General features: G+C 41.3%; 1 protein-coding gene across 2 annotated transcripts in view; it reads right to left on the bottom strand.

Annotated features, from left to right (window-relative positions):
• The window catches only part of fgf13a (fibroblast growth factor 13a), a 74867-nt gene that overhangs the window by 19290 nt on the left and 39392 nt on the right, over positions 1-16185 (bottom strand). Inside the window, exon 1 of one of the 2 annotated variants that reach the window (XM_028416582.1) lies at positions 731-920. The exons of the other annotated variant lie outside the window; for it this stretch is intronic. Coding sequence (XP_028272383.1) covers positions 731-920 — 190 coding nt within the window. Of the gene's footprint in view, positions 1-730; positions 921-16185 lie in introns of those variants that run through there. 2 annotated transcript variants of the gene reach the window in all.

The following is a 16185-nucleotide window of genomic DNA, read 5'->3' as shown; positions in this document are numbered from 1 at the left end:
GTGTGTGTGTGTGTGTGTGTGTGTGTTATAAAACAGTGCAAATGAATGAAGTAGATGAGATGGAATAAAGCTGCAGGAGCTTAATGAAACTATAGGCAATAATCAGGATGGTGACATTACTAAGTGAAGATGAGCGCTGGGCCTGAGTGAGATGTGATCAGATCAGATGCACTGGATTTGTAAGGGAGCGGGGAGCTTTAGGCGCACTGTCGCTACAAGACTGATACGTCTGGGGACCCGGTAACACTCCACAACAATTTTTATCATTGACGGTTAGATGCTATGAGATGGATGAAGTCCAGAAGCGTGTCATAGTATGCAGTAAATGTTATTTAAAAACTAATTGTTCACTGTAACCTAAAACGCTTAACAGCAGGCATTTGGGAGTGATGGTGACATTTTTAAATTACTTATAGGTTGAGGTGATTATCCAGATTCATTTGAACACTGAGCCATGACTTTTATGTCATAGTGCAGTCTTAAGTGATTCAGTTAATAAGCCTGTTTTGTATCTACTCCTGTCTGAACTGAATAAGTAGACAGTGAAGGATTAAGCACTAGTGTAATAATCCCTCAGCAAAATGTGAGGAGCCAAAGGTGACTCCTCTGTGGATACCACTCACCCACATTGTCAGATTCGTTAATCTTTTAGAGAACCTGAGCAGTACTTTCTGTCTTGTGTGATGTTTTTCTATTTGATAATCAGGATGATTAAAATTGCACAACAGACCTGGTCGTCTCCTTCTCCTCTTCTTGGAACCAAAGAGTTTGACCCGTGAGAAAACATTCAGTCGACTGGGTTTTTCACAGCTTCCTTTGTTTTTACTGGGGCTGCTAACGCAGCGGCAGGCATTGGACTTCTCCCGCTCCCTCGCTTGCCTTTTCTGCCTTATGAGGGAGCTGGCAATCGCTGCCGCCATCGCCAGTTTGGCAGCGCTCTGGAACAAACTTCCAGAGAAACGTGAATACAATCAACTCCTTTTGAATCCAGAAAACTGGATTCTGAAGGAAAACGTCCAGGCAACGTGAGGCAACAACGATGCGTTAAAGAAAGAATTTGCAAAGTGCACTTGTTATAGTAGAATGGAATAGTCCCAGCAGTGCGATGAGGCCGGTTAGATAATGTCCTAATGAATCATTTTTCATGAATTTAGGCGTTATTCAGGAACTGTCCGTTGTATCTCCGAGGAAAAAAGTGACAATAATAAAAACATCAAACCCACATGCTCCACCCGAAGCTGTACAAAGACTTTCAGCACAACAAGCTGCATGTTCCTCCAACTGTATCCTTTTCTCGAAATCACAACAAATACGCACAAAAACACAGTTCCTGTGAGCCGCTGTGCATCATCCTACTGAACTACATGGCCGCGCACATGGTGATCGGGCAGGCAGACAGTCGTGAATGAAGCTCAATGCGCAGCCATAGGATGGGAACACCTGTTTGCAGACGCCTGGAGAGTGTTTGCAGCGCTCTTAACCAGGTCTCTCTCTCTCTCTTTCTCAGTGATCCCTCACTGCAGCTGCTGCTGTTAAAAAGCGACTGAAGCCGCGTTTTAAAAATGCAACGGCAAAGATGTCAATACGGAGATTCCGTCTGTTTTCCCTTTTTTTTTTAGTTAAAGAGACGGTGAAAGCAGGAGGCGCCTGATTCTGGATCAGTATCCGAGCCCAGCGCAAGCATAAACTCAGCTGTGCTGCTGAGAGCATCCCACCTACAACCAGGAGAGTGAGCAGTGGGGAGGAGGGAAAGGACAGGGACTCTTAACTAGTCAGGCACAAACCCATCAGTGTGTACGGCTAGAAAATGGATATCTCCATACAAGCTGTCATATGGCATCATTTCAATTACATAGAAAGAGAACGCAGGGGGTGGGGGTAAAGGTGGCAAGAAAGAATCAATTTTTCATGTTTCATGGCAAAAAGTACACATTAAATAAGTGAGGCTCTAAACGGAGATCCCATATTTGGATTGGAGAGTCACGTGTCCTTTGAAAACACAAATGGCTAAATATAGCTGTAATAAAATGTTTATTAACGTATTTAATTGAACGCTTTAACGAGCAGATGGCTGGAGTAAGACAGTCATAAACAGTGACGTTAAAGCACCTTAATAATAACAATCCCAACAACCCAAAGACCTTTATAATATCATAAATACCCATTATTATTATTATCATTAGCCTATTATTATTATAGACAGAAAATACAAAAACCTTTGTACCTTTACATTTAAGACACGTTATCGTTTATAATAGGACATCATAAGTCAGTTTCACGCCCATAAAGCTAATTATTATGCTTGTAAAGGCAACTTTTAAAAGTGTTATCAACGCTATTAGATGTCAAACTCCAGACCAATAGTTGACTCCCCTGCTTTTACTGGATTTTAACAGACTGGCCAATGCTGCCATCTACAGTCCTCAATCAGAACTACTACTGAGACTCTTTAGTCAGTTTTCTTTTTTTGTATAACAGACAGTTCAATTATGTCTTTGCATTTATTCATTTTAAAGCGTCATCGAGTCATATATGAAATTAAAATATAGCATCAATAGACATATGCCTCACCGATACATTGGATTACTGCATGACACTAATTATTACCAGTAGAATATATCCCTAAATTGTAAATAAATAGAGTCGAAAAGGTCTCACAAACAGCCACAAAACGAGGAACTAATTTTAAAGTAAACTCTTTAAATGCGTAAAAAAGCCGTCTCCACTCCAGCACCATGGACAGCACCGGGACGATCAGAGTAAGAATCTGAACACCTATCAATACACAACACTCTAATAACAGTGAACAATAAAATCACTTAGGAAGCTTTGTCACAATAAAGCTGAAACACAAAGAAACAAAAGGAATGCGGCAGGAAACAGCTGCCTACCTGAAGCAGATTTCCTCAAGGGGAAAGTCATGTTTTCTTTACAGCAGAGCCGAAAGCAGTGACTGGGATGCCTGCAGCCCCTGGATAGTGAAGTGAAGGCGAGTAGACTATATTCAGCAAAGTTCAAACCATTGTCAGACAACTGTCAGAGGCGCAGTGGAGGAGAAAGCATCGAGGCGTGGCCATCAACAGGAAGATCATTACAGGACATTAGCGACATGCCATTATGACTTCTACAATGCTCATTAAACATTCATTTGGAGGTCTTGTTGATCCGGCAGACACGGGCGTGTGTTCACTGTGCTGCTGCGTTCTGAGGTGGGGGGCAGATTGGAGAAAAGTAAACGAACACGCAGGCAGAGATTGGACTTCCTTCTTGGGACAGAGAAGAGTTTGCGCTCATGTTACAAAAACGATGTAAAATGATACGATAATGCGTTGACTAAACCGGTTATACAGGCCTGTCCACTTTCGACTGAAAAAATATCGATAAGCAATCAGCTTAGAGAACTGTATGCATTAGACAAAGTGATTTTTTTTCTTTTACAAAGACGATTCTGTTTCTATGAAATTCTAGAGGCAGGATTTTCAAACCACCCAGCTGAGATTGACCCAATATGACATTGGATTATTTATCAGCAATACAATCAATATGGTTTAGTTTCATATTTGACCTCTAACGACGGACACATAAAGCGTAATTCTGGAACATGCCTCTAGATCTGATTACAGATTAGCCAGAGTGAAATCAGATTTGATGATAACATCTGCAGACTAACGCTTACTGCACCCTCAGTGACACATGCACGGTTTGACCACTAGATGGAGCAAGTGGACCGGCTTTACAAACACACCAAAGAGAGACGCAGCTCTTAAAGCAGTGAAATATTTTTATTCATTTACATTTTGTCAGTTGGTTTACAGATACTAAATTAGTATTTGTCTTTTCTTTGGAGGTTTAAGATGATTTTTGTTAAGTTTATTTGCAGTAATGACCAAATTTCTTATTTCTCTTTCACCATTATTCAAGATTTACAGGGCAGCCCTGCTGTTTGTGACACTGTTTCTGCACAAACAGTTAAAATGATTACAAAATAACAAATACAAACTGGTGAAAAAAATAAAATCAATTAGGTCAAGAGTGCAAAAAGAAAACATCTGTGGCCTTATATATGGTTCATTTGTTTTAGTTTCTTTGAGGAGTCAAGATATAAAGAGGAATATAAATTTTTTATGGTTCAATACCTATAAATCACTTTACAAGGGACTTTGTTTAAATGCCATACAGCCTACTTGACATTAAAGTGTGTTGTTTTGCTCTTCATAGATGGATCACTATGAGGAGGTAACCTCCAGAAAAGCCTGACCTTTAACCGCACACACTTATGGTTTCATAAGGTTGTTTCAAGGGTGAACTGGGCTGCAGCTCCCACCAATATCCAGACATAATGACAGGATATTCATAGGGAGCAGTTACTGTGAGTGAGAGAATGCTTGCAAAAGCATGTATTAGGTGGAGAGAGAGAGAGGAAGAGAGATGGATAGTGACGATGGAGGATGGACTTGAAATGTGGTAATGACTTGCATTAGACAAACTGCTACCTCTGCTGCTAAGGACAATTCTGTCCATATGTTGTGCCTGTAACCTGCTCTTGTTAATTTTCCTGTTCCTTGCCATGCCATTAGAACTCAGTCATTTGTATTGCAGCGTTGAGGGTGTTGCTGTAAATCATGGGACCACAGCATGCAGGGAAAGATGTATATTTATTTATGGCGTGCACAGCTGCACACAGTGTCTCTGCCTGGTACCATCCAGTACCTTTAATCTTGCCCTGAACAAACACATGCAGACTGACAGCTTTCTCTGCTGATTCTAGGTTTTGCATCAGTCGTCTTACAACTGATAACTCCAGGCCATCACTCGAGCAGACAGTGTGGCCCTTCAGGAGGATGACTGGGTTTATCACTGACAGTTCGGTAGACAGGGTGAGGCATGCTGTATTGTACAACCATGACACTAATCAAGCACAGAAGATGTCACTAAAGTAACTGCAAATGTGTATCGGACTGATATAGCCTCTCCTGTGATGAGTGCTTTTCTTTGAGGTATGGCGGAGGAGGTAAAAACACAAAGCACCAAAAATAGTACAAACCACACTGTTATAAATGAACACTTCACTTTTCGTTTGGACTGGACTGTAGCTATATTTGACACATTTGAAGTCTCATGCAGTCATTGATTCACAGATGGACGATAGTGTACCAATCTTGTTTTTTTATAGCAAACTGCAAAAAGTGATTTTTTTTTAAGCACATGCTGTGACCTCCACAAGTGGAACCTTAGAGCACAAGGACAAGCTCAAAGAGAGGAAAAACCTACTGCCACTGTATGTACAGTGTGTGTGTGTGTGTGTGTGTGTGTGTGTATTGCTTGTGTAGCAATGTCTCATGGATGCATTAATTACTGTAGCGCCCCAGAATGCCAACCTCCTAGAGGCACCTTCACTGTACTGTGCTTGCACACTGTGGGACAGTGAGGAAACAATTGAGACTAGTTTAAAGCATACAGTTCATACAGTTTTGAAAGTCTATAAAAATGCAGTTATAGTACTGCATGTGTTAACCCCTAAACATATTAAATAACACTGTTGGTGTTTTGTTGTTTCCATTAGTAGCCCAGGATTAGATTTATAGTCACTACAGAATATATGCCTGTGTTCAAGAGGTAACATAATACAGCCTGGTTACTGGACTTAAAGCAGACCCAGGGTCACTCTACTGCTTTTCCATCTCTGGCCACAAGAGAGCAGAAGATCAGAGAAGAAGAGGGAGATAGCCTGTATGCTCACAAGGTTGAGCACAGTGTTAACCTTTGTATTATTAAATATAACCCAACAATTAAAGCTATCTATTCTTATTAATAACCCGAGGCTGCCATGATAGCAAGCAGGCTATAATGAATTTTTAAATTCAGAAGGAAAAATTGGCCTCCAAGGGCAAGCAGTGAATAAATGGGGTGGATAACCTTGCTCGTGGTGTTTAATAGAGGGCAAAGTTTGCATGCTATGAATTAGCCACCAACTGTATCAAGATATCTAATGTCAAACTAAATCATCATCTCCACATTCAGTCTGCATTAGCGGGATTTTAACTCTGTGTACAGAAGTATTACAAAGGGAAAAAAGAATGATCTCATATAAGCTCAAAGGGCGGCTGCTCAAATCATTCAGCCCTTTGGCAACATTCTGCTGGCTGTCTCTTCTTTGTGTGCACTGGTACAGTCAATCCACTAAAACAACAGCAGCGGTTTGCAGCATGCTGACCACCAGTGCCATAGTGATACCATGTGTTACCATGGAGACTGCACATACGTAAGAGGGTGTGTGCGTGTGTGTGTATGAAGGATAGAGATGGAGAGAGGATATGTGTGCTGAGAATGGGGGTTGGGTATTACAGAAGGAGAAATCATCAGTCACTCAGGGTTCCAGTGTAGGAAGGGGTGGAGTGAGGGGAGTGAGGGGGGGAGTCATGGCTGACTGGCAGACCTTTGGCAATGATTGTGTGATCTATCCCTCTCTTTTTGAACCAGAGGGCTGTGTTCAGCACATGAAAGCAAAGAGTCAGTAGAGTGTAACTGACATGAATTCCATTATTTCTTCCAGTGGGTAATTCAGAAGGAATGAAAAATGCTGGATTTTGGGGACAGACAAGCACGAGGCCTGCATGTAGTGCCAGATTTATAGCATGCAGTATATACATTTTTTTTACACATCAATACTGGATGATCTCTAAACTGTGCACCAGTCTGTATATTATTATATCATTGCCAGGTCTGTTTTTTATTCCTTGTTAAAACTCACTAGGAACAGACACAGTTTTTGGCATTTGTTGTCTAACCTGTCACCTTTTGTACAACAACTGTCTTTAAAGTCTTTATGCGCTGATTACCGCTGCCATATTTTCTCTTACAGAGAGAGAGAGAGAATAACTGCAAAGCTTTGTGTTACTCAAGTGAAAGGAATACAATTCCATTTCATATATCAATAAAAGCTAAATATGGCACCAAATCATAGAAGCAATTTTGGGAGCGGAGTCTGCCAGACTCTTTGTGTCTGTTTGTTTGATGCTGTTACAAATAGATGGGCTGGTTTACTGCTAAAAATTATTTCTCTATTGGATTTTTATTTGTGTGGATATTGATAGCAAAAATAATTCATAAAGCAGAAGTGATGTTATAATCATCTCAAAAAGTGACAGTATTGTCATTCATGTGTGCTTCAACCTACTGAACACCATGTGACATAAATTTGATGGGTCACAGAAGAAGATGTGACATCAGGATGAACATGGCATAAAAGCTATAAGCTAACCCAGCATGCTACAAAGTGAAAGAAAAAAAACATAAAATAAACCCTGTTAAATAGTAGATGCTCATCTTGTATTTGTGTGGATTTTGTTGCATTTCTGTAAGTATTTCTAAACTATTTTCAATTTTCTATTATTTATAATTTCTTCTTTAAGCTCCACAGAGAAAACACATCTACATCTTTGAGTTGTTGGGCTATGCTTGATAGTTTTACGATGGCAAAATGCACAAAACATATACCGGTACCTGCGCAACATTGAATTTACAAGTTACCGCTCGTGAATTTTACTGCATGGATAGTGTCTAATTTGGCTGCAGAGCATACATGTTCCGGCCTCTTGCTTTCATTATGCCTTAAAATGTGTGTGCACCAACAGTATGTGTGTAAGTTCCTAAGCTGTAATGATGTGCCAAAATCTCAATCAGAGGCACCAAACGGTGTGTGAAATGGCCAGAGTTCAGAGAGCAGCCTGCTTGGAATGACTAATGCTATGTGCTGTTGTTGAACCGGCACATGCAAGTGTGTGAAACCACAGGCTTACAGAGACTCCCTGGTCTACTTGTCATCTTACCAGATGACCCTTATTGCTCTCCCTATTTAAAATATGGGATTGGTGGTGATAGTTTGTAAAAGCTCCTGCTGGCCCCACTCCACCCCCACCCCGGCTGAATAATATTGATGAGGATTTATCGACAGAGTCTGGCACATCCACAGGTGACCTGAAATACGTGCATTTCATACTTTAGACATTCGAAGTGAACTGTTAGAGTGGTGTATATTTGTGTGAGGATGTGTCTGGATTACATGACCCTGCAGTTTTCAGGTCCCGCTGGGGATTGTGGGTGAATCGTAACTAGTGTTGTTATAAGCCAGAGGGAGATGCTGAAAAGCTCCTATGACTGATTGCTGTGTCCTTTGCTAGTGTGACTATCTTAAATGGCAAAAGCTCTGAAAGAACCAACGGCATGGGATTATATTAATGTAATAATCAGGGCTCAGTTCAGGTAATATGGAAAGCAATGAAGAAGAGAAGAGGACCAAGTAAGCAACACGAAAGCTTATGATAATACATATTTATACTGGCCACGGTGACTCTGCTGCACAAAATGCCTGTTTCTAGGTTAGATACAATAACACCATCTCCTAATGCCACATCAGACAGTTCCACTGGTGTATGTAGATAATACACACACATGCACACACGCAGGCAGCCGGCCTGCCAAACCAAATATGAGCCTTTAAATGCCTGTTATCAGAACATCTAGTGTCTGTCCTTGCCAGCATCACAACAGGAGTTAGCTGGAGGAGGAAATGAAGTGCAGTAGATGCTCCCTTGCCAAAATGGATGACTGAAGAGTCACATGTGTGAATCATAGATGGTGAGTCAGTGGAAGCCCCTTGGCAATATCCATCATGGTGGGGCAGCTACACAGAGAAAAGCATTTAGGAGTTGAAAAGCCCATAAATAACAAACTCACTTTCATTCTGTTTCAACTAATCCCTCCTTCATTTCCCAAATGTGCTCTCATCACAAGTGAAGAGGGACATCTGGTATCAACAAGAAATCAAGGAAGTGCGCTGCAAACTTTCTGAAAGTTTGTATTAATAACTCCATGCTAATTATACCCTGTCAAGCAAAAGCAGTCTTAGTCCCAGAATACAGTAAGTGAAGTGATGTTGTCCTACATATCCCTTCCAGGATGACACATCAAGGAAGGGGATGGAGTAAGATTAAAGTCATCATCTCAGACACCAGCTGGCTTAAACTGTCTACTCACTGATGGAGGCACAAAAGAAAGCTGAGACGGGTACGAGAGCGCAAGGTCATGCTGAGCTGTTAACTTAGGACACATTAGCTCTGTCTCAATTCAGGGTCTGCATACTTGAAGGGTTTTAAGAAGATTGAGCTGAGTATTGTTAAATTGGACGGTCTGGCCCACGCAGGATTTCCTGTTTGCGTCACCACTTGTCAAGAAACGCTGCCTGTGTCACCTAGCAACCTTCAGAGCTGCAGTTGATACTTGATTAAGTTCAGCTTGTGGTAAAATGCTACTGGTGCACAATGAATCTTACGGATAGTTCAGGTCACAAGGGGAAAAAGGGGGGAAAAAACGATGGGCTGCATTTCTTGGCTGCATTTAAAGGAGCCTGAAAATGGGACAGCCTTGTCACACCCCCATGATGCAGCAAGCCTTTGTAGAATGCTGCCCCTAAACTGAGACATAGCTATTGTCAGCTTTCAACTTCCTAACAAGGATAATGAGGTTTAGAAATGGTAAGAAAATATTTTGGAAGTAGTGTATGTTGTCTAGTGTTTAGAGACAATGGTCTTGGTCATTAAGCAGATCTCTGTCCTCAGAAAAACCCTGTCTCTGTCCTGGAACAACTCTATGACATTATGTAATCAGGTTAAATGTGCAGTGTAGTGAACATTAAAGAAGCTCATTTTAGTCTGGACACACACTCCTGCAAACTAAAGTTTGCTCCTCAAGGAGAGGGGGGTGGTTTTTCGTTTCCTTGTGGTGGCAGTGTGGTATCCCATGATTCTTCACTGCATTTAAGAGAGACAGGGAGGATGCTTCTTCATTTGTTATACAGTAAGTGATGAACGGTGCTACACCCAACATTTAAAATGATTATTGAGAGAGGATCAGAGTATGTGTAAACGTGCCAGTGTGATTCCATGGTTTAAGGCTGGCACAGATTATTTTATTGTAGTTAAAAGCGTTAGGTGGAACACATCGACTATGCTGGAAATGACACGACGGGAGACGTGAGTCAACTGATGGGAGTGGGCGGGTAAATAGGTCATGTTCCCTACCCAACAACACAGAGTATCCCACTTTTCACTTTGGTTCCCTGGGCTTGTTAGTGAAGTCGGCACACAGAGAAATCAATGGAAGCATAATGACAACGGATGGTAGTGGACCAGTGTTGGGAGCATAACAGGTGGGAGGAGCTGTGCCGAGCTGATAGAAAGCAGAGGTATGAAAAGTTCGAACAAAGCCCAGCGGTAAAGTGATAAATCTCTGTGGTTGGCTGAAGGCACATATAATGAAATGGAAAACTAGTGCAGTATAGTGTTAACACGGTGTTATCTCATCCTTTGCCCACATTATATATACAATGCCCCCATTAATGACCTTAGATAAAAGCACTAAATAAATCTAAAAGTGCAACTCTTCACAGACTTATGATGTTAAATTATTGACATATGGTCATTTTACTGATACTATGCACCTTGTGTCTGTACCCCGGAACAGCCTAAGCATAAGTAAGCCTTTTACTGCTGTCAATGTATGAACAATAATTGCTTTTGTGGTGCATTCAATTCCAGGTGAGAAGCTCTGACATTTACATTTGATTCAGCTGCTGAGCAGTAACTGCACTGCTGAGCTATGTTATCTGAAATCAAATCAGGTATGAAAAGAAAATGCAAATGTAGATCAAAGAACTACAAACACTCTGCATGACAAGAACAAAGAAAAGCAGCTTAGCACAAGAAATGCTTGTGCCTTTGTAGTGTATGTATATATGCTGTAGGAAGTGTGTTACTGTGTTGTGGTGATATGGCGTTGACACTGTTTTGTAAATGCAAACAGTCGGCTTTAATTGTGATATGAAACAGGCTGATAAAAACAGACTGACTGTTATGTGAAAGGCGGCTGCCTCCCACTGTGGACAGATGATTCCTATATCAGAAGTCTGACTCTTCTCAAAAGCAGTGCAGCATCTTATATTTATACTTTTCTTTGATTTGGGCTGCAAAACAGTTAAATAGGAATGAACGGTGTGCAATATTTATGATTTCTTCAATCCTGGAGTCTTTATGAACCCATCAAAAAGGATGAAGGGGCATCCAAAAATCCAAAGACAGCACAGCAGGCTTCTTGCTGCAGAGTGCTGGAGCTGTTTCTCTGTAGACAGTGGGAAACCACTGTAGCGAGGGTGTTTCTACCTTTTTTGCTTGTCTTCGTTTTGGGCTGAGGTTAGGATTGGGGTTGGATTTTTATGTGTTGTGGAATACGCAGTGTTAGTGAGGGACCTCATTTGTGTTTGCATGTGTTTCTGTAGGATTCTTATGTTTCCAGAGTAAAGGTTTGCATCCTGCATCTTCCACTTCTAAACACTAAACACAATAAATTCTGCTATTGTTTTTTAACTTATACATTTGGTTTTTACCTCCTGATGTTACATTAACAGACATCTTAAAAGTAGGGTAGGAGATTTTGAAAACTCAGTGAGATTTTGAAAGTAAACACACGGCCCGTTCTCTTAGAGCTCACCCCGAAGCCACGCCTCCCAACCAGTCTGTGACTTCGGCCATCATGCACGTACCTCTCTGATGCACGCAGAGCAGGAAGAGAGTGACAACCAGCCAACTATACGTGCAGGGGCGCCTCGTAGGATTGGCTGATGTTTTTAGCATTTTATAGCTTCCACAGATGATTAATATTCTTTGTTTTAATGCGAAACTGCCGATTGTAAAGAGAAGTTACACTAATTTAACAAAAAGTGCATCAGAATGAAATCTCCTACCCTACCATTAAGAGCTGACCTAAAACTCCAAAAAGGTTTGCAATATCATTACAGGATCTTTAGTATAAAAGGATCTCCTCTGACTGGAAGCATAAAACAGACTGTTACAGTAGATGATAGTGGGATTAGACTAGGAATACAAACGAGGGTGGAACTTATCTGATTGAGGTCTAGTGTGTTCCCAGTATGATGGAAAAGATTAATTGTAGTGCCCTTTACCCCTCTCTTAGCTCCTCCTTCTATCAGGCAGATTGACACTTGCAGCTTGCAGAAGTCACAGGGCTGTGCTTTAACGTGATTGAATGATTGCACTGCGCCCGTTGCTACTGATTGAAGGATCAGTGCAAACGACTGGAGGCCATATCACAATACTAAGGCCTGTACCCCAAGCAGCACAACTACCATAGCTGCCACACACTATTCAACAAGTCAATGCAAGTTTGAAACTGTACTGCTGGACCTGGTTGGTCTCACAGAGAAAATGGGTGAGGGACCATTGCTGGATATCTAGGCATGACCCGTGTTACACACCATCATCCAGGGTCAGTGTGTGTGAGGAGATAACATGAGGAGATTAGGACATATTAACATGCTTTGGCATTCAGGGGGACAGATTAGAGATGGGAGGCTGCGTGACACTGGCCTGTTGTGATGATGATTTACGTGTGATCATCGGTACAGCTGAAGGACTGCCACACTGTCTCTCTGATTGCTACCCATTACATCACTCTGCACATCAGCATCTGAGGCCTGTGACATCCAACCGACACACACACACACCGACAGAGGACAGCCACGAGCAAATATAGTAATCTAGTGTTCATCATTTCACTCAAACATGCTGTCTGTTTTGTTCACGTTTCAGCATTTTAACTGATCAGAAAACAATGATTCAACCTTTTGTCTTTGGTTTTGTTTTGTTTCACTGTGTGTGTGGGAGAGAATGAGAGAAAGAGAAAAAACTGAGAGGCAGCTGTCAATTTATGCTGGCAGGGGCTGATGAGATGTGTGATGTCTAATTATCTCTCCAGCCAGTGGATTAGCGAGCTAACACTAATGGCTGCCATAAGGCCGTAGGCTCCGGAAAACACACACACGCACAAAGCTCTAAAATGCAGATGAGACAGACAAGTGCAGCCAGGTAATTCTTCTAACAGGGAAATGACAGATGTGCTTTTTTGTTTTTGAGGGAAAAACCGGACAGGGCAGTGTGAACATATTGAAGACAAGCTTCTAAAAGCTTCTCAGAGCACATTTGGCAGAAAAGCTCTGCAGGGTTACCTAAGCTGGACAATGCATGCTCCACTGAACTGTTTGCAGTTATGTGCATATGTGTCCATGTGAGCATGCATCACCAGCACTTGACAGCTGAGGTTCTGCCGCAGCCACACAGATGCAGCACCTCTCTGCTGTTGTTTATTCAGGTCCAGAGCGGCGGCCTGTGTGCCGTAAAATTAGATTTCAGTCCACAATAATGACTCACGGGCGTCATGTTCACGGCATACTGATGTAAGACACCCGTCAAAGGGTGTGTGTTTGTGTGTGTGTTAGAAACGGTGAGGACGAACAAGGCTGTGTGACACACAGTCACGTATACAATCTGCTGGAGCTTGTTGGAGGTAAAGGGCACGTCAGAGAGGTCAACTGTGTTACTTACATCAGGGCTGATTTGACAAACATGCATGGAGGGTAATGGAGAAGCACAGCACATCTTAGTGAACAGAAAAGCATGCTGGAGGGTGCTGATGAAGGAGAGAGGATGAGGAAGGAAGATGTTCTTTCATACAGTACAGGAGTTGCTATATGTTCAACAGTACATAAGTATTTCAGTGGCCTTGAGTATATTCTTTTTAAAAACTTTAAAGTGTAGTTTTTATGTATTGAAATATTGTTGTGTGTTTAATATAATAATAATAATATTTCAATAGATTAATTAATATGATGACACTACATTCCGAGTGTTGCAGATAATCAGGTGTGAATTATGACACTTTATAATCCTAAATGCTGAATACCAATGTAAACAGCTGATATACAATAGTTTACCCTAGTAGTAAATGTTTTTGAAGGAGCCGCTGTTGCAAACTTGTGGAGGAGGTTGCTCAGCATACAGATCACTGAGTCGGCATTAAATTGGCCAAGGCAACTGTGGAATAGCCTGGATGCTTTCCAGACATTTAACCACAGCTGAAAAGGAAGTAAACAAACAATCTGTCTCTTGTGTGGCACACTAAAACACAACTAAGACAGGAAGATGGGGAGGAAAAGACACAATGTCTGGCTGGCACCCCATTTTAACAGCGACGGTAAAATGATTCTTTTCTGGCCTAAATGTTCTTGGATTTTAGCTTATACAGACTCTTCTGCAGTATTTGGCTCTTTCACTGTGGGAGTGATGGGGACATCAGTAAGCTACTCTCTGTATAGGGAGGACAGCAGGACTTTACCAGTCCTTAATCTGGGTTTTATCTGGCTCCCTGGAATAGCCAAGTTGTCTCCAGGACTGGCAGGCGACATGATGGGAAAAATTGGGTGTCTGTATGAATTCTAGCCAACGTCGGCCTTGGCTGGCAGGCTGGCACATTACTCGGTGCCCCCGGAGATGAAACATGCAAGAGTTTTACATAACTCCGCCAGCTCCTAAGATGACCCTCCAACTGTCTGTATGGGTCAGAGCCAAACTGGCCTGTCTTTGCTGACACAGTGCTGGTGTTGCCTTCGACGTTGTTAGGCAGTCTTTAAATAGTCATGGTGCAGTCCTTAATGTCAATTACTCTTAGTCAAAGACAATCATTAGTGTCAGGGTGATACACTGTTAACTCACTGTTTTGTAAACACTAGCAGTGTGAGATCACATCCAGGAGGGAATGCATTACTTCTGTAGGTTGTGCTAAGTGAAACCCACAGAATTAAAACAGAGGCCTTACGTTTTGAGGATACAGTGTTTTTTATTATTAATATAATGCATCTGCTAAACTAATTCTTCTTCCTAATAATTGACACTGTTTAGTGCATTCTTGTAATCTGTGTCTGGGCAGCTGTCAGCAGCCACTTTGCTGTAGCCTCCCATTAACTGTGATGCTGACTCAGCGGTGTGCCTCATTGCCCCAATTAAATAGCTTAACGCCTGTTTACTCTGGGGAAAACTTACACATTGCTTGTGTCACAGTTACTTTACCATGACTACTATACTGACTGTTAGCATTTAGCTCAGATTTACAGCCAGACTGTACTTAAATGGAAACCTCTCAGAGTAAAACAATACAGTGAGTCCATTTCTGGCATAAGCTGGGATTTTAGTGTCATGCTGGGTGAATGTTTGTCATATCTGAGTCAAGCTGTGGGAGTGATGGGGGACATCAGTAAAGCTGCTAATGTGAACATGGTGGATAAATATTGCTGCATTTAGTTGCATGAAATATAAAATTACAACTGTCCTCTAGAGATGTTTCTATTCAATTCTCTGCAGCCACAATTAATTATTTCCAAATAAACATTCACTAAATGTTATTTATTAAACTTAGCCTTAACTATGCAACATAAAAATAACACTCTGACTGCAGATTCACTCTCATTAATGCTTTCGGCTTCCTTCTAGTCCCTGATGCGTTTTTCTGCAGTGAACAACATGGAGCAGCCTGCTTTGCTAAAAAGCTACTGTATATGCTACTGATGGTAAAGTTGTGAGAAGGGGCATAATTTTTCTGTATATTATTTTTATTAAAAGCATTGTGCAATTGAGGTTTAGCCTTTAACAATTCTATGTCATTTAAGAGGAATTTTTTCTACAGTAAGTCACTACTTTCTTTAAATTTGCAGACACAAGAAATTGATGCATGCAGATGACACAATGGCCCTTGCTTACCCCACAGAAAGACTACCACACATTAGAAAACAGCATGGTTTATATGAATTAACATTATAGCCTAAATTCGATGTGGCTTTATGACTATTATCCATTCATAACAAACCAGTTCCTGAACAGAATGAGCCTGTCATTCACACATTTATTTTGTGTAGTTTGCAATGAGTAGGTGTGGAGGTGAATAAGAACTCTTATTTAAATAGACAATAATGGACTGGAATAAGCCTGACAATCTGACTGCACTTCATTTCTCTAATGGTCTCCAGAGTATATTTTTTGTTAATGTTGTCATACACTCCCACTCCTCTCGTTTATGGTCTCAGTTTAAGAAGAGTCTGAACATGACACTGAATCAGCATTTCTGTTCAAGTTGAGGAAAATATGAAAATATCAGTCTGCTAAGTACATGCAATATGTACATTATCATCTCAACAGAACATGGGCTGTTCTTTTAGTTTTGACTAATGATGTAGAACTCTTTTATTTTTACTTCTCTTATTGCTTATCCTTCAGATGTCCTGGA

The sequence above is a fragment of the Parambassis ranga genome, chromosome 10 (genome assembly GCF_900634625.1).
Source record: "Parambassis ranga chromosome 10, fParRan2.1, whole genome shotgun sequence".
Lineage (NCBI taxonomy): Eukaryota > Metazoa > Chordata > Actinopteri > Ambassidae > Parambassis > Parambassis ranga.
The sequence above is the reverse complement of the archived record's forward strand: the minus strand, read 5'-3'. Positions and strand labels throughout refer to the sequence as shown.